This window comes from Carettochelys insculpta, chromosome 8, assembly GCF_033958435.1.
Source record: "Carettochelys insculpta isolate YL-2023 chromosome 8, ASM3395843v1, whole genome shotgun sequence".
NCBI lineage: Eukaryota > Metazoa > Chordata > Testudines > Carettochelyidae > Carettochelys > Carettochelys insculpta.
Window position 1 is genome coordinate 31,749,118 of NC_134144.1, and position 25,883 is coordinate 31,775,000.

Consider the following 25,883-nt stretch of genomic DNA (forward strand, 5'->3'; position numbering starts at 1 on the left):
AGGATGTGACCAAGCATGCAATCATGAAAACACCAAACAATGTTATGATAGCTGATTTCTCCCAGTATTTTCCAGAGCCCATTTCCATTGACCATCTCAAACGCCTTGGTCAAGTAGATGAGAATCCCATAGAGGTCCTGATGTTACTCTCTACATTCTTCTTGTATCTGTCTGGCTGTAAATATCATATTGGCAGTGCCTCAACCATCACAAAATCCACACTGACTTTTGGGAATAATGTTGTTTTTGAACACATGTAGCAGAAGCCAGCTGCAAAGGATGCAAGCCAGGATCTTACCAGAGAGACAGAGCAGAGAGATGCTCCACTTGTCATCACAGCACACACAGTCACCTTTTCCTTGTATATGTGTACAATCCGGGAATCCTGGAGGACTAGCTCCTTCTCCCAAATGGAGCTAAATAAATGGGTGAGGCAGTACATCAGCTGGTCAGCAGCAGCTTTATAAATTTCTGATGAAATTCCATCATGGCCAGGTGCCTTTCCAGATTTCATCTGTTTAACAGCTTGTTGTATCTCAGTAACATTTGGTGGTATGACCAGCTGTAAATCATCAATTCACTTAAGAATCTCTTCAAGAATGCTGCTATCTGAAACTGAGGTCTGGTTCAGTACTTTGTGAAACTGTTCAGCTCAGCAGTCAAGGATTTTTGGCAATATCTGTGATCAACATGAGGCCATCAGCAAAGTGCACCGGTGTAGAGCCAGCAACGTGTGGCCCATATAGAATGCCCATCATGGAATGCTTTAGAATCACATCGAATCAGCTGCATGTTGGAGTCTAACGGCTTGATATTTCCACCAGTCCTTTCATTTGCCATAATCTGACTTGTGCCTCCTGCTTAAGCTCAAATATATGCTGATTTCCTGCCACTTTCTTCATTGTTGATCCAAGGCAGGTGTGTCACATGCATCTTAACAAGAGGAGCTCGGGCATCTCTGTCCTTAGTGACAAACCAGTCCTTGTTCCTGAATTTTCGTACACCAAGGATCTCAACAGCAGTTCTGTAAAAGTTGTTTCTTTGATGCTAATCCAGTCACTCTCAATAGCGGGTGACCATTCTGGACCTTCATTACTGATGACTAGGGAACCATCAAAACTGTGTAGAAACAGCACTTGCGTCACAGGTATTTCAAGTTTACGTACATCCAGCTTTTTTGGCATACAACAGAATGAGGATGTTTTAGAGGACAAAGGTTTAAGGAGGCATTGCTGCATGGTCCAGGAGCCAGTGCCACACACGGCGCAAGTCATCATCAGAAAGATCTGTTTTGTGATGAAGTAGTTAATCATATGCCAATGCTTAGATGGAGAGTGTATCCAGGTTGCTTTATATTTGTTTGCCTGTTGAAGAACATGCTTGCAATAGCAAGCTCATGCTGTGCACAAGTTTCAAGAAGAATGCCATTGAGTTCTCACCTCCAATACCATGATTTCCAAGCACCTTTGGCCAAATGGTGTAGTCCTAATCAGCTTGAGCATTAAAAAAATCACCGAGTATATATAGCTTGGATTAAAAGGTACTGAAGAGATTGCTGAATTCAGGCTAGTATAGAAAGCTTTCTTTTAATCATTTGCAGCAGTCAAGGGGGTGCATATGTACTAACAAGTACAAGGGATCATTCCTACCTCAGTCTAAGCTTTGCGGTTATAAGGTGAGGGCTGATTATGTGTCTTGGATTCAAGCTGGGAGATGAGTGATGTCCTGATGATGAAGCCAACTCCTACCTTAGCTCACCTTCAGGGTGGCCCACACAGTAATATGAATAGCCTGCTCCAATCTCTGAACTGGTTGGAACCAGAAATGTGCATTTTGCTTAAAGTTGCAACATCAATTTTAAAACATGCAAGTTCTCTACCAATGATTGCTGTCCTGTGTTCATGGCAATCATTGCCATCAATAAGTATATGTATGTTCCAGGATGCAAAGCACAGCTTGTTTAGTCGCTGATTTCGCCCTGTGACTGCAAAATTTGGATATCCAGTTGGTTGCTGTTAGCCAACAGAGAGCATTGTGTTTAGGGTTTGTTAAAAAGCCTTGACCGCTGGCCTGAACAGTTTCACAAAGTACTGAACCAGACAAGCTACATTTAGGCATTGCTTTTTCTCCCCCTCTGCTTTTGAAGAAAGCAGAGCTGTCCCTAAAGAGGGCTGATTTGACACCGTGGCAGGATACAGAAGCTGCTGTTGTCCCAGTTCAGCAGACAGACAACCATCACACCTGGGCCACCTCCATGCAGGTTTGTGACTAAACGCTTCCAGTGGTATCCTCCACCTGCATCTGACATCACTTGCCCATTGCTGTTGGACTTTCATCAAGTGGTACATTTTTAGCATCAGGAGAGAGACCTTCACATATGAAAGGATTTAAGTGAGGCTGGCTTGTGAGTTCCAACCCCATTCTCTCTTCTCACATCGACCATAGTGCACAGGCACAAGAACTGCAACATGTATGTTGCAGGGAGAGAGTGCAGGTTTGACACCAGAGTTACCGTCTGCTAGACTGATGCACCTAAAGGCTTAGAGAGCTCGGTCTGTTGGCATCAGAGTTTCCCTTCTCCTAGGTACTGTTGGCCCACGGTGCCTTATTCTGTATTTTATGGCACACCTGCTTGAGATCACTTCATGGAGGGCTTCCCCAGTCTGCCACCCTGGGTACACGCTTCAATGCTGTAATACCCCAGTATAAGGATCAGTTGTGGCTTGGCTGTATTCTGCTGCATGCTGAATCTGTGCTAACAGAAGGCCAGCGCAATTTATATTAGTACCCCGGGAAGCCTACTGAAGACAATATTTGCACCGAAAAATGAATTTTAATTAGCTCCATTGAAAATATAATTGTTGAAAACCAGGTCTGCCTATGAAAGCATTCCTGTGTCACATTACTTGGGGAATTAACAGTTACAAATTGTCCATGGTGACTAGAGAGAGATGGTTAAACAAATGTTTGGTTGATATGGCTATTAGATTGCTTCCCCTAGATATTCTCAGGTTACTAGCATTTTATAGAGGACACAACATTAACGACTTGCATATAATGCAGCCTCTGATTAGCAGAATCATTTGCAGTTTATGCACTTTAAAAATATAACTTGCTTTACATCAATTCATTAAAACCATTTGAGAAAACTTAAATCCTTTGAGTTAACATTTCCCCTTAGAAAAAATGTTTCTCAGTTTTAAATACCTATTTTCATAGCATGCTACAATTTTGAGTTTTAAATCCACTGAAATTACTTTACATTTGTTTTCTCATGCAATTTAAGTTCATTTCTTGCAATAGTTCCATTATAAATTCTCGATGCGTTTACTCAAGCGTCTTTACTGCTGTTCATATGAACAGGTCAGACAGAGAGCATGAGCAAGATCATTAGTGGCCACACTTTAAACTGCACCGCTTAGCTAAGCTGATAGTAAATTAAATAAATTTGTGTGGAACTATTGGTAAAAAGTAGTAGTAGTAAAATGTACTTCAGCTATTAAAACACACACTCCAGAACTATGAAAACTTCAAACTGATGTGCATCTCACCTGCAAGTGGAAAAGGGAGCAAACTGAACACCTTTTTCTTTGCATTCTCTCACTATTCTTTCCTTAACATTCCTGCAGAGGTCTATAACCCTGTAACAGAACACATAGTTTGAAAACATTTTTCTATACTGCATTCTCACATTCTTCAACTAACAATATTTTTTTCTGACTACATTTATGCCTCAAGTTTAAAGCTCATACAGCTGCAACAATTTCTCTCATTAGCTCAAAACAATACATTTTAATAATTGAAGATCAGGTTTAGATTCATTTAAATAAAACGTAGAAAAATACCCATCAGACCTCAAAAATAGTGCTATTACTCTTCTGGGCATATACTGGATGACAAGTTTATAATTTTGTTCACACATGTGACTTCTGACACACCCACACACACACACCCTGCAGGCATAAAATAGAGCACTATCCTATCAGTGAATATGTTTGATATTTTCTTCTGAAGTGGGACAAAGGTATTTGACACAGCTTAGAAAATACAATTCAAATTAGAAGGTAGGATGCACATCCAAAAGCATGTACACTGTGCAACTCTGCTTCCCTTTGCAATGGTGCATGGCTGAGATGAAAAAGGAGTTCTTCCACATATTGAAAATGTGTATTAGATTTACTAGCTAGAATCTCATAATAATTTGTCACTAAGCTACTTTAAGTCAGACTAGTAATATTTATTTTAATTTTACTATTGCATTTCTCTGGGACGGATCCAGGTGTATTCAAAATTTTGAAATATAATTTGGAAGTTTTTTTTTTTTTTAAATCACTGCAGTTCGGCTCTCACAAACTAGAGAAACACTATAACAATTGCTTAATTTGGAAGCTCTCTCTAGAGCTATATTTGGAAAACATCTGGCTTTGGAGTGGGGAATGCCTGAAATTATTTTAATTTTGCTTTTATCAACCAATTTATGGAGTGCGGCTGGCAGAGTCTTTCAAGGAAGGTACAGATCCCATTGCCAATAATGGAAATAAGCAGCTAGGTAGAAAGTGAGCAGGAGTGAAAAAACTCATTTGAATCAACAGAAGTAAAAGCCTGTTCTATAAAAGGGAGAAAAATAACTAAATTACAGTTGTTTTAAAATCCTTCATGCTACTCACCTTTTAGAGGAAAACATCAGCCTCTAAAAGTAAGGACTGAAGCAATTAATAGTATCTGTTAAATCCTAGAACCAAGATGCTGGGTTTGTTAGGATTCTGAACACATGCAAGTAATTTCAAAACTAATTATTAACTCTATAAGCTATCAAGGGACCAAAACTGGTAAGAACCTGTTTAATGTATAGGATAAACAGGATTTTTTTTAAAAAGAAGAGGTACAGAGGAAATAGGTTAAATTCTGGAAATCTTAATTGCAGCGTAACCTATTTAGATATGCTTTTACCTTGATTTACAGGTTCTGGCTGAGTGCTTAGGTAAAGCGAGACTAAATTTGGGGGCATCTGCACTGAGTTAGACCCATGATATAAATGCAATTTGTATCAGTTGCCCAAAGGGATATCTGGCAGCTGAGGATCAGCAGGGCCTAAAGGTGGGATAGGCAGAATACATACTGCAGGGCCAGATCCAGCCCATCATGACCCCAGCAATCGAGAGAGCTACTAGAACACGGGTTGGCAACCTGTGGCTCTGGAGCTGCGCCCTCACTTTCTCCAGGCTGCTAAATGTCCTACAGTGCAGCAAGGTGCTCAGGCAGGCTGCCTGCCAGCCATGGCCCCACACTGCTCCTAGGAGAGGCCAGCTGCTGCTAGCATGTCTCCATGGGCCCCTGGAAGAAACAAGCAAATGGGAGCTGCAAGGGCAATCCTTGCAGGCACAGGCAGCATGTGGACGCCCGCTTTTCCCTCCTTCCCCATCAAGGGGAATGCAGAGACATGCCAGTGGCAGCTGGCTGCTTCTAGGATTGGGGAAGGGCCACAGCATGCAGGCACCCTGCCTGAGCCCTGCTGCCCCACTGGCCAGGAGCCACTTATGGTAAGTGCTTCCAGGTCAGAGCCTGCACCTTGCACCCACCTCTCTGCATGCAACTTCGCTCCCAGATCCCATGTGCCAATCGCCTGCCCCAGCCCAGAACCCCTCCATTAAAACTCCCTCCCAGGCCCACACCTCCTCCACAGATACAGTAGAAATGTGCAGCACATGGTAACTTATGAAAATTCATGAAGTGGCCCCCTGCAAAAAGTATTGCACACCGCCGGTCAAATGGCATCCTAGCCTGCTGTCTGGCCAGACTGTAGGTAGAGTTTTGTCTTCCTTTTGCCAGGGAAATCCAGTAAGCCAAAGTGGCTTCAAGGCCATTTTGCAGCCAAGGCAGAACAAAGTTGACCCATTGCAGGAGAAGAGCTACTATGTAAACCTTAAACCACATGACAGTTTATGATTAGGTAATACCTACTTCCCTACTTAGCATATTTCCTTCCCCCCAGCTGCCTAGCTCACTCCTCTGCAAGAACATTACTATTCTGTGCCTCCTAAGCCAGGTACAACCTTAGATGAGCAGCAGGCAAGAAACAAGACTGTTGAACATCTGCTGCCCTAGAGTGGCTGAGACACCAATACTTCATGCTGGTTTTTAAAATGTGGAACTTGTCCTCTCCAAATCTGGATCACTACAAGGTACGTTGGTGCCTCTGCACCACTCCCAACAGAGGGATCCATGCAAAGGGCAAGGTCTCATGACAACGTATAGCAAGGCAGCTCATGCGCTCCCATGGGAGCGGAGAAGAAACATATAAAAGGATGGCTATTCAAAAGAGAACACGCAGAGAAGTCAGGCAGCTGAGAAAGAATAAGCTATCACTCTGCTCTTCAACTTTAACCTCAGCTAAGAATTGCTTCTGCTGTAAAGTCAGATGCTCTTGTATCATGCCACAACTCGAGGAGAGATCCTACAACCCCAGGAAAGGAGTGCATCCAACAAGTTGGAAAACATTTAATTAACTTCTTCAGGAACTCTTCACAACATGGCATAGTTTTAATAATGTAATCTGTAAAAATCATGAAATGTCATCAGTTCTTTCATTTAACTTACTAAGGGGGGCCCTACTACTGACCTCAATGGCACCTCAAATTAACTTTTCTGCATAAAAAGAGTTATGCTGATTCTTTAGTTTGTAATGGTTTTTAGATCCATAACTGGTCTTTTACACAAAAGCCTAAATTTACTTGATAAAGAGCCATAAACCACAAAAAATTTTAAAAATTCACAAAGGTTATAGTTTCCTATTTGAACAGTCCATTCTGATACACCAGATAACTATTTTAATTTGCGTGAAAATGAAAAAAAAAAAAAAAAGAAAGTCTCTTGTTGGATTATTCAGAGTAAAAACAGCTTGCAGAACAGAACTGTTACCTTGCAGATTCACAATAGTTACAATCTTAAGCAAACGTAGCCATATTTTAAAATAATATTTATTCTGCATAGAACAGTTATGCATATGAAGTATTCAGTAGAATATGGCTGATTCAACATTTTTACTTTTAACATTTCATTGATTTTTCAAGCCCAGGGCCACTTTTAATTCAACAATACCAAAAAGGAATACACAGCCGACCACAGAAGTCATATATTACATAATTGTTCGGAAGTACACAAGCTCACATTAACACAACTTAGAATGTCTTTTTGCCTACATAAAAATATCTGTTTTACATATATTCCTATCAACATCTAAAACCAAAGAAAAAAGCTTTGTAAATTCACGAAGACAAAATGAATAGACATCCATTACACGATAACCAACTTTTAACAGAAAATTAAAAAAGAATACTACAATTATTTTACCTATCCCAGGGAATAGAAGTCTCAAATGATTCTCCTATTACACAGTAATCCAGGCCCAGGTCCTATTGAAGCACAAAAAGAAAAAAGCACCGGTGAATTGGTTCCCTAATGTACATCATTAGCTTCCGGGTTCCAACTCACTCTAGGCAGCTACTATAGTGAGAATCATTGCAATACGATTTTTACATAGAAGACAAATGTGTCAACCTACATGCATAAGACTTACATAAATCAAAAATCAAGAACACACAGACAAAATTAAATTTTAAATACCAGGAACAATGCTGAAAAAGACTGACGGGGGATGCAGATCTTTTCATTTTTAGACAAGTCTGACCATAACTGGTAGTCACCAAACATTGCTGCCACTGATGGTGGCCTAATAACCTATGTTAAACAAGTTGGTAGCATTCCTCCTGTTTCAGTGAACAAATCTTACTATCACAGAAAAAAAAAAACAACAAAAAAAAACACAAACAAACCACACTCCTCACAAAAGCTCCCTTCTTGTCTGCCTCAGATGTTGACTGAATGAATGGGAAAGGAAACAACCAATGACCTTCCCATGCTTCCCAATGGCTCCTTCAGGTTATAACTTCACAAAATAATTGTCAGTACCTGTGCTGTATCTGCTCAGTGATTAAAAAGACTGCACTTTAAGGGTATCAATCCAGGACCATTTATAGCATCATACTAAGTAAAGCAACCATATATACGCATAGAACCATAGGGTTGGAAGAGACCTCAGGAGGTCATCAAATCCAACTGCCTGATGAAAGCAAGACCAATCCCAACTAAATCATCCCAGTCAGCACTTTGCTCATCCCAGGATTTACAGCTGTTGATCAAACTTTCAAATGGACTACCTGTAATGTTTCAGGTAATACGGTTTTGTAAACATTACATTTGAGTCATGCAACTCAAATATGTTAACAACCTATTGAGTAATCACCTAAAGGGGACCATTCACGTGTTTAAAGATAAGGACAGAATAAATCTTTGGAGGATTGGGGCCTAATATTGGTTGTGATAGTGCAACCATCACACTAATATATGTATCTGTTTCCTATGAGTGACAAAACATAGAAAAGCAGGTTACAAACTATAAATTTGCCATGAACCTGCAATAAACACCATCCCAAAAATCATATGTTAAGAAGACTGGCTTTTATGTACTCTTCGGAAGATAAAATAATGAAGTCTTGAAAGAATACACGATTGTAATTGAACCATTCACAGTAATAAATCTGGTGGCGAAATAAATGAGAAAATTAAAATACTTGAGTAATATAAAAAGAGAATGTGAAACTTTAAATGTGTAGAAAGCCAGTAAGATGTCTGAAAAGAAGTTCATTGTTGCTTCAAATCCAACAGCAATTTTGAAGAGCCTGCATCTGAGATTTGAAGAGAACAAAATATGTAAAGAAAAATCATGACTAGCATATAAATGTATAACAAAAAATACCAAACAGAACAATCACTGAACGAACACAAAAATAAAACTGAAAGATGACTATTGGATACTCCCCTCCCTTTTTGCCCAAGAAAAGAAAGTTAGCAACCAAGTGAATGTAGAGACAAAGTGGCATTACCATAGAATCAGGCTATTAGACAGCAAAAAGCAAATAAATAGTATTCATTATTAAATTCAAGTCAATAAATGGGTAAAGAGAGAAATCAAGTGGCCCTACTCCGCGAGAGGAAGGTGTAGAGGAAAATTATCATAAAAATGAAAAAATACTGAGGAAGTTGAGAAAAAGACAGCTGTGTCTAGAATATAAACATTTGGGAAGGACTACAGGTCATGGTTTAACATGTTATGAAATCTGAAAAAAAAAAAAAACCTAATAAAAAGGATAATCCACCAAACAAGTAAAAGCACCCCCAACCTGCCAGCCAGTAAACATAAATGAACTTGAAAAATTAAAAATGTTCACACCTCTGCATTAGATACTGATAATGTTCCACATCCTCCCTGAGTGAACTGACCTGATTTCTCCTCTCCTGATGTTCAAATCTCCACATTAACTGCTGACAATGGGCCACATTCTCTGTGACTGAACAGACCTTGTAGACTCTGGCCCTCCCCTTGACAGCGGCTCCCTTTTTAAACCCTCCTCTGGCACCCCCACAATTCATGCATCTGATGAAGCGGGTCTTCGCTCACAAAAGTTTATGCTCCAAAATATCTGTTAGTGTAAGGTCCCACAGGACTTCTTGCTGTTTTTACAAATTAAATTGGGACTGAAAGAACTACTGGTGAGATACACAGAGAGCCAAGAGAAACATCTCAAATTAGGTCTTTGAAAAAGGAAGAAAGACTGGAAGCAAGAACAGCTAGATAAATAACCATAAAGAGAGAGAAGCAGCCCAATTGAGACTATTTTAAACACTTCAGGATGTATACCTTCATAAAGATATACATGACAGCTGTCCTATGAAGATTCACCATTGCTACTAACTGGACAAAAACGTGAGAAGGGGACTGTTAAAATGTGATTATTCCCCACATTATAAAACAAAATTATTCACTGCCTAATTTGATTCACAACGGCGACCAAGACTGTCACCAAACGGAGAAGTTGGAGCAAACAGATCTGACAAAAGATCAATGTACAAGGCTTGAAGTAGAGAGGGTCCCCTTTATACATCATGGTTAGGGACCGCGAAGTCACGATGTAAAGTGAAATGACGTATAAAGGGGAATTCTCCTCCATAACAATGTGTGTAAATACAGGGGAATAGGGACCTTCCATGTCCCTGGTGAGCTGCCACACTGCAGGGTGCCCTGGGGCTGCCCTCCAGGCTCACTGGGTGGCTTGTCGGCCTTGCTGGGTGCCAGCGGTGGTGGCAGGGGCACTAGCAGCCCCCAGCGCAGTGAGGTGCTAAGCAGGTGCTGGAAGCCCCAGGGAGCCAGCAAGAAGGCAGCAGGGGAGGTTAATGCTTCCCTGCTGGCCCCACTTCCAGGCTCCTCTTCAGACTGTTGGCCCACTCCCAGCTTCCTGCTCCCTGCCTGTCCCAGCTGCTGCAGGGCCGATTCCCTGCAGCCAGCCTGGCTTCCCCAGACCTAGCTCCCTGTGACCACCCATTGCTAACCCAGCTTCCACACGGCCCTGTCTTGCCATGGCCCCCAATAGCACGACCCCTGCTGCCAGCTTCCCCCCTCACTGCTGCAGCCCCGGCCTCTGGTCCCTGCTGGGGCTCCTGCAGCAGGACTCTCAGCTGGCTCCCATTCCTGGCCACCAGGGCTCTCTGATCCAGCAACATACATAGTCCAGAAGCATCACAGATGTTGCTGGACCACAGACTCCTGGATTTCAGAGGTTCAACCTGCATAATGCTGTGATAGGCATATGTCTAGCAAAACTTTGCTAGATACATGAATCATGGATTTTTAATTTATTTAGAAGTGACACAGTCACTTTGTCAGAAGCTGAAGAAGAGTTTTGTGTAAGCTTGAAGGTTTCTTTCACTAACAGACACTGGCCTAATAAAAGATATTAGCTCACCTAACTCATCTCTCTAAATTTGTGTCCATACAGAAAAAGCACAAGCCCTAGAGTATTGATGAGTCTTTTTCAAGTCTAAAGAAAGTCTGCATAAAGAATTTGAAAAAAAATATTAGGGTTTCTATATGATTTGTTGGGTACAGAAATAGTTACACCAGACTAGCATAGGAAAAAGAGTGACTTACCCGAAGATAAGCAATGACAAATGTTAGCATGTAACCTCTTTGTCCATTATCTTCGCCAGCTGCCAGTCCACTGCAATAAATGGCAGTTAATTAACATGGATTTCAAATGAACTGTTCATGGCTTTCCAATAAAAAATACAATATGTTGAGTAAGAAATTTATATGTAAACAGACCAAAGAAAAATTTCAACTTGAAGTGTTTCCAATTTAAGTCTCAGTTAAAAGAAATTTCAGGTCACCATCACCACACCCAGCAGATATCTTGATATTTTTAAAAGCAATGTTTTATCAAGCTGCTTGTTGAAAGACCCACCTGAAAAGGGAGAACTGGTTAAACAGTGAAACTTGGTATACATAGGGTTGTTACTTACAAAGTAAATAATCTGAATGAGTTGGGATGAGAGGGTGGTGTTTCTCAACAATGCTTACCATATGCATTATTTCCGAAACCACTGTGGGGGGGAAAAATATCTATCAGAAGTGTGGGGATTTTTGTGACTGAATGCCATAGGAAAGAGTAAACTGCTAAGAAGGGGGTCTACCCCATAAAAGCTCATCACCAAATAAATCATTTTGCTAGTCTTTAAAGTACTACATTTCTGCTGCTTTGTTATATTAAAAACATGTTCACTACACATTTTTAAATCAATTCTATTTGTAAAGAGTGAAATTTCTAATAAATGTGTCTTATTTTAAGCTGGATAGAGAGTTTGGGTGTTCAAGATGATAGTCTAAGAAGATAATATTAAAAATTACTCATTCTTTATCAAAAGGTTTACCTTTATAGCTTTTTACCTTTATAGTAATGGGGCCCAAACCTTCACTGGGGCCTCTGGTTAGCCACCATTTATTACTGAAACTCATGTTATTGTCATGCCTTAAAAATAAAAAGGTTTTAAACTGCAATTAAGGTTCAAAGAACCAATGTATTAGAGATTAGAGCAGAAGAAATGCAAACATTTAGTGCGCAGTTATGACACCAGAAGTCTGTCCCGCAACAATACAGTAAAATGCGTACAATAGACTAGATTAAGCAGATCTGAAAAGACAATAGTTTTTTTCACTTTGTCCCCTCTCTTGTTCATCTCCACACCTTAATATGTTTGTTTCATAAGCTTAAACTCTGGATTTCCTGCATTTTCATAGTTAAGGGCAGAAGGAACCTTTGTCATCTAGTCTTGCCCCTAAATTGCATTTGGCTAAAGTGCATCCTCTAGAAAGGAATTTAATCTTGATCTGGAAATACTACAATATGTTGAATTCACCACTGCATTTGGTTGTTTGTTCCAGTGGTCCTTCACCCTCACCACTAAAAACCTGTGCGTTATTTCTAAGTGGAATATGTATGTCTTTAGCTTCCAGTCATTGATTCTGATTATGCGTGTTTCTGCTAGACTGTAAATAGCCTTTTAGCAGCCAGTACGTTCTTTCCACAAAACTAATTATACATTGTAATCAAGTACTCTCTCAATTCTTCTTGCTAACAAGATTAACAGACTGACCTCTAAATTTCTCACTGTAAGGCTTCTTCTCCAGGATTCACATAAATTTTGAAGTTTTTTCTTCGCAAACCACAGTATTTCAACAACCTTTTTAAATGCAGGCACCAGAACTGGACACACTATTCTAGTATGTGTCTCATCAGTGCAATATAGGAAAGTGATTTTTACCTCTCTATTCCCATGACCATATATCCAATGATTTCTTTAGCCCTTTCAGCGATAGCATTACCCTGGGAGCTTTGGGCGAGTTGTTTGTCCACTATGACCCACTAAATCCTTCTCAAAATCACTGCTATTCAGCATGAATTCACTGATTTTATAAACATGGCCTATCTTCTTTGGTCCTACATATGACTTTGAATGTGGCTATTTTAAAATACATTTTATCTGAGTGGACCAAGTTTGCCAATCAATCCAGATTACACTGTACAACTACCTTGTTTGAATAATACACCAAATTAACACCTGTCCAAAACTCATAGCTTAAATTCCTGATTTGTGGAATGCTTTTTTGTATATTGCAGAAGTAGTAAAGCAATGCCATTGAATATAAGGGAAAGGCAAAGTAAAATTTTACAATCTGTTCTTATTTTCAATGTGAATGATTTTCAGTAACAACGGTGATGGATGCAGTGTTTTTTTAAAAAATATGTTGGAACTGCATGGAATACACTAAGAAAAGCTGAACACTCTAAACTTTGGAAGTATGGTGAACACTTTATACTCCCTTGACACCTGTGGATATTATTGAAGAATATAGATGAGAAGACATTTTTAAAAAAAAATGAAATCATGAAGAAGATGTAAGTTGTTTCGTCTCAAGCTCAGGTGTTAATGGCGACTTGTTTCATCCTGAGTTCTCTCATTCAGCTCTTAAAGCTGGTGGTTGTAGAACTTATACAGAAAAGAAGTTGGGGTTAAACCTCTGGTGAGAAAATACTGAGAGAGAATCAAGAGCATGTATGCCTAAAGGACTAGTGAGGCAGAGGGTTGTTTGTTTTGGTTCTGTTTGTACAGAGAGTTTAATACAACGTGGGCCTCATCCATGCAGGCCCACTGACGGAAAAGGAGGTCCAACATTTCAAAGGGGCCCAGAGCCTCTGACTGCCATTGCTCTGCATGTGCTCTGACAGAGTGTGAGGGGTGGGAGGTGGTAGGGAAGACACTTCCAGCCTTGGCCAGGCCTCTTCTGATGCAGGAAGAAGGGCCCCCTCCCTCCTTACTCCTGGGCCTGTGGTGGCTACCGGTTTTGCTGGGCCCATGACTCGGGCTCCTTGGCACTATGGTAAAACACATACTATGGGGTGCTTCCATTTTTTGTGTTACCCTGGAGGCTCCTTGAAGATGCCTGATTTTTCAGAGAGCTGGTGGTCAATACTGTCTGAAAATTAGGTCTCTTTATGTTGATGTTAAAGAGAGAACAACCATTTTGTAAGAAGGCAGGTCTCGAAGGAATTATTTGTAGAAGATTGTTATATATAACTCCTTGCTGGAAACGGTTACAAAGAACGGCAAAATCACTAATCCTAAATGTTTATTTCCAGATTTATGTACTGCATCAGATCTATTCATGAGGATGAATGGTCAGGGAGTTTGAGTTGATGAGTGCAGGAAGGGGCAGGACATGAGGAAAATAAGGAAACTTGTTAAGTTTGTGTGCAGAGTAGTAAGTAAGAAATTCTGTGCATGCAGCAGAGAAACAGGAGCAGGTTGAAACTGACTTTTTATGCTGCTCCAGATTGGAGTGAAGGAGGAAGAGTTTATGGGTGAATCTGGCTCTAAAAAATGCCAAAGCTTGTATTATATATGATCAGATTATTATAAATATCACAGTTCCATTCTGTTCATATTTGTTCACTGCTCTCGTATATAGTTTTTAAATCTTAAAAATCATCATTAAAATTATATTAAATTGAAGGTAAGAGATTACTTCAGTATATACTTCCTACAGCCACATGGCATAATGCTCACCAGTGTACAGCAATGTACAAAGCAAACACTCTAAACAGCAGCAATTAAAATAAGAATCTCTCTGCCTATCCATTTTATTGGAGAGTTAACAAACAGGAATGCAGTCTCTAGGTGAACAAATATGATCAAAATTAATTTTAGTAGCTTAACATCAATTTTAAGTGATTAATGACATTGCTGAACAGACGATGCAGTGAAAATGAGATTTATATTTTAAACCCTGAAGGCAAAAAAAGGTCAACATTTCTCAAAGTGAATCAAACAATTATTACGAACCTTTCCTTCTACTGCACTCTAATGGAGCTCCTGTTGCATGAAGTGCTTGAACCAAACTGCACTGACAGCAAAATCAACTCATTACCACCACTGAAATCCCACTTCAGCCCTCTTGAAGCAACAGAATTTAAACACAAATGTATTTATCTGATAAACACAAATATTCTTAATCTAGTCAAAACTGTTTTCCATGATGGTATGTATTTTTGCTTCCTTAAATGTGAATGGGACTGAATTCCTTATTGATGTTCCCTAGACAAAGAACTGACAAGATTTAACTGATCTCTTCTGTTTTAATATTGAAATTTTAAAATTGTCATAGTTCATGATGTTTTCACCTAAATCTTCACTCAGCTCTGTTAGATCCATTCTTTTTTCATGAGATTCAGCTAATCTTTCTAGCAGATTAAGTTCATATTGTTGCATAACTCTACAGTTTTGTAGGAGCCAAAAAAAAAAAACCCACAAAAAAACACCCCTTGTTTCTGATCTGCTAAAAATTAGTGGGTTAAGCATTCACAAAACTGCTGATTCATGCTGCTTTTGTAGCTAAATATCTTAAGGTTACTAGCATAAGAAAACAATACTATCTAAACATGCTAGTTTCAGGTAAACTCTCTGGCACCAAGAAAACAGATTCAGAAACAGGTTTGTATGAATCTTTTGACAGGTCTTAAACCTGGTATTCAGAATAAAACCTAGTAATGCTGATAATTTTAGCTATAAAGCTTTTCAGGTTCTCAGATCAGGTTTGTTATTTAAGTCTTTTTAAAAATTTCTACCAGCAAATTATTAACTATGGAAAATAACTGAAGAGACCTGGACTGACTAGTCACTGGTTCTAATGCATTTTTAAAAGAACTGATGTAAATATTACCTATTTCTGAACTTACTGACTAGCTCCACAGCCCAATTTTCATTTTAAAAAGTAAGGAGTATTACTTAAATAAACATTTCAGCATATTTGTTTTCTGTGGAAGATCCTATCAAGTTCTTAGTACATAAGCTGCATATGCAGAACACAGCATAGTCATATGGTTTTGCTCAAATATACAAAATGACACCATTGGACAGATTATCTTGGAGTGTCACCTCGAATACATAACTTCGACATGCGTTTGGATTTACGTACTCTTGTACGCAGCAGGTCAGCAAAACTGGAATGGCAGACCATCACACTTTGGGCATAAGCAAAGATGCTTGGGCCAGAGAGAAGGAAAGAGATGGGGAAACTTTAAACCCATCTAGGAGCAGTGCTGAAAGAGGCATCCTATTTTTGTTGGCTTGAATCTTACAGCTGCAACAATTGTTTTAAAGAGACATTTGCATGAATTCTCAGGACAGGTCTAGAAAAGAACTCACCCTCACCCCATGAAGAAAGATTAAAACAAAAGCAGTTTACAAATAAGTATGGCACTAGAAGCTTAAACTCATCAAAATTAAAGTCCAACTTTCATTATTGCATGCAGAACTGGTAGCTCCACCTGCCTAGCTTTCCATGTGTAAGACCCTATTTTTACTGAAATGACAGAAAAAATAGGCGAGCATATAATCAACAAGTTATAATATATAAACACAGGGGGACGATTCATTATTGTATTAGTAGCTTTAATTCTGACATTTAATAACTTCTGAATGCTTGTCTTTGCACCCATGTTTGTGTATTTATATGTAATCAAAAAAGTTGAAGTTTATTCAAAACATATAAATTTTATATATTCAAGAGTGACCAAAGGATACCAAATTGTGTGAATTTTTTTTCCAGCCCACCCAATCTGGTTAACAACGTTGGTATGAAAAGACAGTACAGAAGCACAGAAAAGCTGAATATGAATATATAAAGCTCAGTACTGACAGCTTACTTCAGAAAGGTACAAAAAGTGCAACAGAGAAGTAGAATTAAAATGTCAGTAAACAGAGTACATAATTATTAGCTAAGAGTTTGTTTAAAAAGGAAATAAAAATGCATTTCTGACAAGTGAATTCTCACCACTGTTTTCATCCATCAGTCTTGCAATCAATCAAACCAGGTAGACAGAAATCACCCTATCGTTACTCAGCCTGTTACTGAAGTGAAATGTTTTCTGTGCCTTTGTAACAGCACAACACCATCAGTGACAAGGGGTGGGACTCAGCTAATTCATCAAATTCCATTGATTGAACTCAATTTCCACTTAAAACAAGCTTTTTCTATATGCTCTAGTCAACATCACTAAATATTATCCTTACAGTTTTGTCTCCCTCCTCTGTGCTTTAGAATGTCCATTAGTCTAGTGTCAGACAGCAGCCTGCTTCCTGGTGTACAAGTATGAACAGTATGACTAGTGTAAAAGAAAGCTTTAACAAAATTTCAGATTCTCTAGATCAGATACTAAGTAAACTGTATATCTGAACTGCAGGTTTTCACATTAAAAAGACAATAAGAAAACAAAATTTCTATTAGATAAAGTTATATTTATAAAAGGAAACATTTTATTTGAAGGATATTCATTTTAGCTTTCTAAAATGGCTTAAGGACAGATGACTCACATAAAAATTTCAGTTTTGTCTTAAAAATGCAGGAGCTTAATTTTCACTGGTCAATTTAAAACAGATGCACTCTACATCAGAAATAAAATTCTTAGAAGAATCATACCCAAATTTGGCGGCGATATCGTAAACTTGCTTTTCATGCTGAAGAACCTTCTCTCTGTCACCCTCAAAGAGTAACGTAGCTACACACAGTTCATTGGGATCAAATCCTTTAAACTGTGAAAAGAAAATGTCATGTCATAGTTCACGTGGCAGAATCCAGGGTTAAGCAAACCTACTTTTAACTTTTCATTCAGCTACATATAGGTAACAACATACCCAAAGTCAGTTTGGTTAGTAAGTGTTCTTGTGGGATGTAAACAGGGTAGTGATTAAATAAAACAAGTTGCACATAATATTTCAGATAATTTCTGGTCTCTTTTCAAGCATTTGACATTATTCATAGAAATTTTTGTGCACTATACTGAACAAAATTTGCAGAATACAGACATTTGAGATGTCAAGTGACAAATTAAGTGGGAGTGTTTTACGGAGTGCAGGAGGAACAGAATTTTATGTTCCCCTTAGAAATTCTTCCATATAATAATTATGCCTGTAATGTTACTAGTTTCACATCATCATTGCTGAGAGATGGCAGTGATGTGATCCAAGTTAGTTTAACTTGACTTGCTGAGAGCCGGCTTCTGTGCTGCTAACAGCACTTTGAATAGATGGGCAGTCTTGATTCGCAAGCAGTAAGAAGGGAACGTGTATGCTCTTTCTGTTCCCATTAATTACTACTCTACAAACATCCTAAGGAAAAGTCACAATGCTGGTCAAGCAATATAATTTACACTAACCTGGACTACAGAGGGCACTATAAGGAAAAAGGGAAACAAGGAAGAAGAATGAAAAAACATGTGGGAGAAGTATACCACAAGTGCAAAAGCAAAAGGGAAAGAAACTTCATGAAGTGGTTTGACGTATCTTGCTCTGGAATTACTTTTAGTTTCTCGAACCAAGAATGGGAGAGCTTGGAGCTTTAGTGGGCACAGGGTCAAACAAAGATCACTGAAGACATCACAAGAGAGGAACACCTTGTGTACTGCTCTTTAATAAACACTGAAAAAAAGTATTCACTGGCTGCAGAAAGCTTACACCAAATAGAACATTTTATGAAAGGAAATGGGGAAGAATAAAACATGGGAGGAGATTGCAGAAGGGCCTTTCTATTGCCCAGGTGGAAAGGGTATTAACTAAGCATCATGTTGTGTAAGGGCAGAGACCTTAGCACACAAACAGGAAAGAAAAAAAAAAAGGAAAGAAAAGAGGTACATAAAAAGAGTAACTAATTGTCAGGGCAACAGGTGATAAAAACAATCAAATTAATAACGGATTTAAGCTTAGGAATGCACATAAGATGTACACAAACCACACATCACATAAAATTTACATCGTAAGTTATGTATTAAGGTAACCAAAAAAGTTAGGAAATGCCAGATTTAAAGCTACCCGTGAAGACTTAATGAAGCTCTCATGTGTTTGCATTTGATATACTAATTACACGATTAGTGTCATCCCCCCAACAGCACACTGCCTTATTTCACTGCACATAATTAACAGAGCTCATTGATTACGTGCAGCCATCCAATATTTTCTTTTAGGCTAATCATTCAATGTGTGGCCCTAGGCTATATTTACATGCTACTGGTCAAACCTTTCTATTGATACAGGTTTACCAATTTCCTTATGGACTTTTTTATGCTGCTCTGAATGTGTCAAAATAATTTACCTTTGTAATACACCTAAGATGCAAGTTATTATTCCAGTTTTTACAGATGTAAAGCTAAGACATTTATGACAGATGTTATGGACACAAAATATCCAAAGACTACTGTACCTGTTTCATAAAATTTGTATGTATCTTTATAGACTAGACTGTATTCTTGCTCCTGGGGGAAGTTTAAGAGTTTTGTGCAGGAACTCAGCTCATCAGTGTGTAACATTAGGTGACCACCAGGAGGTAGGGGGAAGGTCACTCTGATGTGATCCAAGAACTGACATGAGACTGACAGTGGGATGAGTACTGGGAAAGGACTTGTAGTACTTTGAAATCTTCCAGGGTCACCATGCGGAAGATGTGCAATACCTGTTAAACCAGGTTACTAGTTTCAAAATATATTTTCCTTGTAATTTTTTTGTTGCAAACACTGTGCTTTATGAAGGCTTGACTGGTTTCTGGTTAAACCTTTCTTTGTCATAAGAGAAGAGGACTATACGTGCTGAAGTGACCAGTGAATTGCAAGAAAGTACAGTCTAAACACGCATGGGATACTGCATCAAGAGATAGCAACGAAGGGTCCTGTGGCACCTTATAGACTAACAGAAAAGTTCTGAGCATGAGCTTTCGTGAGCACAGACTCACTTCAGATGTTGGTCATGGAAACCTGCAGGGCCAAGTATAAATAAGCCAGAGCAAGGCTGGGGATAACAAGGTTAGCTAGTCAGGAAGGGTGAGGCTTACTACCAGCAGTTGATCTGGAGGTGTGAACACCAAGGGAGGGGAAGCTGCTTTTGTATTTAGCCAGCCATTCACAGTCCACATAATGAGCATCCTGTACAACAAACAGGAGAACATCAAAAAAGAGTTCTCAAATCTGCAGTCTTTCATAAAAAAAACAACGTTCAACACAAACTTCCACACCACTGAACTCTACTAAAATAAGACAGGAGATTTACATTAGACACTTCACTACTCTACAGAGGAAAAAGGACTACAAGCTGTCTAAACTCCTGCCTGCCATACAGAGCCACAGCAGTGGTACCACTAACTCAGCCAGCAATATCGTCAACCTGTCCAGCTACACACACAGCTCAGCAAAAGAGTCTGCTCTCTCTCGGGGACTCTTTTTTTTGCCCCACCACCCGCACAAACATAATACAGTTCTGCGGTGATCTGGAAGCCTACTTTCGCCATCTCAGACTCAAAGAATACTTTCAACACAACACTGACCAGCACACCGTTACACAGACACCCTCCCAGCAGCACAAGAAGAATAACTCCACGTGGGCTCCTCCTGAGGGTAGAAACAACAGCCTGGACCTATACATAGAATGCTTCCGCCGCCGCATACAGGCAGAAATTGTGGAGCAACAGCATTGTTTGCCTCAACCTCAGTCGTGCGGAACACAATGCCATCCACAGCCTCAAACAACTCTGACATTAAAAGCAAAGAGGCAGATAAAGGAGGAGCTACTGTCATCATGAACAGGTCTGACTACCAGAAGGAGGCTTCCAGACAACTCTCCAATACCAAATTTTACAGGCTACTTTCCTCAGATCCCACCAAGGAATACACTAAGGAACTACACCATCTGCTCAGGACACTCCCTACACAAGCACAAGAACAGATTTATACCAACACACCTCTAGAGCTCTGTCCGGGGCTATTCTACCTACTACCCAAGATCCGCAAACCTGGAAATCCTGGATGCCCCATCATCTCGGGCATTGGCACTCTCACTGAAGGACTGTCTGGTTATATGGACTCTCTCCTCAGACCCTATGCCACCAGCACTCCCAGCTATCTCCGAGACACCATTGACTTCCTGGGAAAACTGCAAGACATTGATGACCTACCAGAAAATGCTATCCTAGCCACCATGGATGTAGAAGCTCTCTATACCAACATCCCACACAAAGATGGAATAAATGCTGTCCGGAACAGTATCTCTGATGATGCTACAGCACATCTGATGGCTGAGCTCTGTAACTTTATCCTCACACACAACTATTTCAGATTTGGTGACGATATATACCTTCAAATCAGCGGCACAGCTATGGGTACCCGCGTGGCCCCTCAATATGCCAATATTTTCCATGGCTGACCTGGAACAGCACTTCCTTAGCTCTTGTCCACTAACACCCTGTCTCTACTTATGCTACATTGATGACATCTTCATCATCTGCACCCATGGGAAGGAGACTCTGGGGGAATTCCACAGGGACTTCAACAACTTTCACCCCAACATCAACCTCAGCCTGGAACAGTCCACCCAAGAGATCCACTTCCTGGACACCACGGTACTAATACACGATAGCCACATCAATACCACCCTGTACCGTAAACCCACTGACTGCTACGCCTACCTTCATGCCTCCAGCTTCCATCCCAGACACACCACACAGTCCATTGTCTATAGCCAAGCACTAAGATATAACCGCATTTGCTCCAACCCCTCCGACAGAGACAAACACCTACAGGATCTCTACCAAGCATTCTTGAAACTTCAATACCCACCTGAGGAAGTGAAAAAACAGATCAACAGAGCCAGACGTGTGCCACGAAGCCTCTTACTACAGGACAAGCCCAAGAGAGAAACCAACAGAACACCACTAGCCATCACCTACAGTCCTCAGCTAAAACCTCTACAGCGCATCATCAGGGATTTACAACCCATCCTGGACAATGATCCCCCACTTTCACAGGCCTTGGGAGGCAGACCAGTCCTTGCCCACAGACAACCTGCCACCCTGAAGCAAATCCTAACCAGCAACAAAACACCGCAGCACAGTCACTCTAACTCAGGGACCCATCCATGCAACAAACCTCGTTGCCAGCTCTACCCACGTATCTACGCCAGCAACACCATTACAGGACCTAACCAGATCAGCCACATCATCGTGGGTTCATTCAGCTGCACATCTACCAATATAATTTATGCCATCATGTGCCAGCAATGCCCCTCTGCTATATACATTGGACAAACTGGACAGTCTCTACATAAGAGAATAAACGCACACAAATCAGATATCAGAAATGGCAATATACAAAAACCCATAGGAGAGCACTTTAATCTCCCGGGCCACACAGTAGCAGACTTAAAAGTAGCTATCCTACAGCAAAAAAATTTCAGGACCAGACTCTAAAGAGAAATTGCTGAGCTACAATTCATCTGCAAATTCGACACCCTCAGCTCAGACTTAAACAAAGACTGTGAATGGCTGGCTAAATACAAAAGCAGCTTCCCCTCCCTTGGTGTTCACACCTCCAGATCAGCTGCTGGTAGTAAGCCTCACCCTTGCTGACTGAGCTAACCTTGTTATCCCCAGCCTTGCTCTGGCTTATTTATATCCGGCCCTGCAGATTTCCATGACCAGCATCTGATGAAGTGAGTCTGTGCTCACGAAAGCTCATGTTCAAAACTTTTCTGTTAGTCTATGAAGGTGCCATAGGACCCTTCGTTGCTGTTACAGATCCAGACTAACATGGCTACCTCTCCGATACCTGCATCAAGAGATAGTAGATAGTGTCTCAAGACACAGGTAAGGTGCCTTTAAAGAAGCAACAAAGGATTAGAGGTGCAGTTTTCTTATTAACTATGACAAATTACAACATATGCATTAATTTTGTCCCATTTTAAAACATCTGATCTTGTGTTTCAGAGAACTTAGCATTTTTTAGTACTATTTGTTCATAACACGGTGGTCTAATTTATTGATTTCAGTTGCAACCGTGAATGCTCAGTGCTTCTACAAGTCAGACTAAAGGTGTTTCAAGTTGGGGATTTGGAAAATGAGATGCATGCTATTAGTGACCATCTGAAAAAATTCTGGTCGAAGTGACTTCCTCAGCATCATGCAAAAATTCCATGGCAGACCCAAGGACAGAATCCAGTTATCCAGGGTGGCATGTTAAACTGTCTTATCCACAGGGTCTCTGCCTCACTCACTACACATCTTCCAACTTTTGCACCAAATGAAGTAGGGATTCTACAGACAGGAAGAACACAACCCTGATGTATTTTCAGTGAGTGCTGAATAAGGCTGAGGTCCTATGGAAAATATGGTCTGTAAAATGTATATGATTGCATACTCTCAGGAGAGAGCAAATTAAGCGGGAACAGAAAAAATTAATTCTGGCATTTTCAACTTTCAAGTGCTTAACTTGCAACCTTGCAATTTTCCCTGCACAAAAGAACAGAGTATCATAGGACAAAGAGCAGCCATTTCTCTAGTCCAGGGGTCTGCAACCTGCGGCTCTTTAAGGGCTCCTCTGTGGGTCCAGACGCTGCCACCGCCGACTCCTTTGGAACTCCCTCCCAATACTAGAATGACCCTGGCCCTGTGCCAGCTGAAGCAATAGCTCCTCCCTTAAGATCAGCCTTCCCCCAACTTTTCCTCCTCCGTATGAGATATGAGTCAGGGCAGCCAGAGGATGGAGCTGGCCTTACCACTGAGCCCACGTGATTCAGGGTGGTGGTGGCCAGGAAGGCTGGGTGGGAGGCAGAGGTCACTAGTTGCAACTCTCCCTACAGTGACCAGGATTGCATTTGGGCCCAAGCAGTGTGTGGTGAGGTGGGCTGCAGTAAGCAAGGTCCTGCTCCTGACAGATACAGAGCAGTCTAGGAGCTGGGCATCAGGCATCTCTCTTCCCGGCCTCACCTCAGCTGTGCTGCTCTCAAGGGCTAGCCCACTACTGTACCCAGCAGAGGTGTGCTGACCCTTCATGCCTTTGCGTGACCCAGGCTAGCAGCATCTCTGCTGCTCCGCTTAAGCCCTGGGCTACCTGGACATGCAGCAGCATCCTGCCCCCACCCCACTCTGGCCAGTGTGCACTGGTTCAGCAAAGCAGTGACTGTCCACTGGACAATGTTGCTGCTGCCCGGCAAGGGGAAAGTGCAGCGTGGAGACCCTCACTCTGGGGACGCCTGCCACTCTGCTGGTGTGTGCCAGGTTCTGAACACACAGTGTACATGCTGGAGTTGCTCAGCTTCGCATGGGGAGGTGCGGTGGACATGATGCATCTTCACAGGGCCAGATCCGTGACGTTGCAGGCCATCCAACTACAGGCACATGGGATCCACAGATGTCAAGTCACTTCATGTTATTTTCACAGACACCTCACCCAGGCTGTAAGTATCTTCAAGGCACAGCTGTGCCACTGTGATGTGTCTGAGCTCATTAACCTGCCCAACTGCCTATCAGCGTATGTTGGGCAGCTTCTGACTGGGGTGGTTTGCCTACAGAACATGCACTGGGTGAGCTGATCCTCTTTTCGAATCTTTGTGCAGTGTGAATATTTCAGAAAACTGTATGTCTTTATCTCTGTACAAACACAGTAACAATATCACCTCAGGTAACTGCCCAGATTAATTCATAAATGAATAAATTAAAGCCCCACATAATTAAAAGACCAATTTAAATAAGCAAAGATTCTAGAAACAAAGCCATATGGCAGGGATAACGAGGGCTTGGAACTAGCTTGGGAGACACTTGAGTGTACTGATGGACGTTCTGTCCATCAGTCAAGGACGGCAAACACCAGGGCAGAAAACCTGAGCACCCAACCCAAGTGATGTGGCTTGGTGAGCATACTGAGGACACACACTTGAAGGCATCTGAGGCAGAATCTCACATGCTGCACTACGTAAGTGCATGCAACCATGTGTTCTCACAGTCTGAGACAGAAACAGACCATCATGATAAGGTGCCACCTTGACTCATGCTACAGTGACAACACTGTCTGGAAACAGACTTCTGAGAAGAAAGCCCTAGCCTGAGAGGAAGTGAGGAACAATCCAATAAACTCTCCCTCCTACGCTGGAAAGAGAGAGATTTCTATTTGATTACGAGCAGGTCCAAAACCTACTTTAAGAACTGGATGAAGATCTCCACTTGAGCCTGAAACTGGCCCTTGACCAGCCAGGTCACTGAAATAAGGATAAACAAACTGAAGTGCAACCTCAGACTGTGGTACCCCCTAGACTCTCCAGCCTGGGCTGTCTCATATTCCTTTGCTAGCGAGAAGCAGCAACATCCTCCAGGCCCTGTTATCACTCAGCACAACATAAAGTGGAGCCCTACAATTAGCTAGACTGTATGAATACTCCCAGAGCCATTCATGAATTACACAGGGAAAGGACCCAGAGCTTGAAACCCAGAGACTGACCCATATGTTGGCACCAGGAATAGACAGACTGATAACATGCACCAGTTTAATTTTCTGGCAGCAAAAAAATGCCAAATGAATAAGTACAATAAACAGACAATAGTTCAACTGAAAAAATTAAAAAACTGGCACTACCTTCAAAAACAACATGAGTCCTGAGGCACCTTATAGACGAACAGATATATATTTTGTTGGCAAAGACCTGCTTATATCTGTCAGTCTATAAAGGTGCCGCAGGACTCGTGTTGTTTTTGAAGATACAGATTAACTTGGCTACCCCTCCGATACTTGAGACTACCCTGACAAACAGGAGAAATGGTCTGAAATAAATAGGATGAAGTTGCACAAACTGAATAATCAATTGCACAAATAGAAAGCAGGACATGACTGCCAAGGACAGGGGTCTGCAACCAAAATAGTGAGAAGAGACATTTGGCCAAATTCAGTTACAAAAATCAATACTCCTAGAGCCACAATGCACCTGAATATGAGAGAGTCCTCCCCCAATGCCACCACCGCCCGATACACAACTGCCCCACCCCCATGGGGCCCCCCCAGGCTCACAGCCACCCCACCTACTCATGCCATAGCTGCCTCCCATGCTACTGCACCCTTTCCCACCACCAC

At 41.0% G+C, this 25,883-nt stretch overlaps 1 protein-coding gene across 1 annotated transcript in view; it reads right to left on the reverse strand.

The window, feature by feature from the left end:
* The window catches only part of AGPS (alkylglycerone phosphate synthase), a 131,021-nt gene that overhangs the window by 29,226 nt on the left and 75,912 nt on the right, over nucleotides 1-25,883 (reverse strand). The window contains exons 14-17 of the mRNA XM_075001377.1: nucleotides 17,429-17,541; nucleotides 11,045-11,114; nucleotides 7,351-7,412; nucleotides 3,552-3,641 (exon numbers count right to left, since the gene is read on the reverse strand). Coding sequence (XP_074857478.1) covers nucleotides 3,552-3,641; nucleotides 7,351-7,412; nucleotides 11,045-11,114; nucleotides 17,429-17,541 — 335 coding nt within the window. The remainder of the gene's footprint in view (nucleotides 1-3,551; nucleotides 3,642-7,350; nucleotides 7,413-11,044; nucleotides 11,115-17,428; nucleotides 17,542-25,883) is intronic.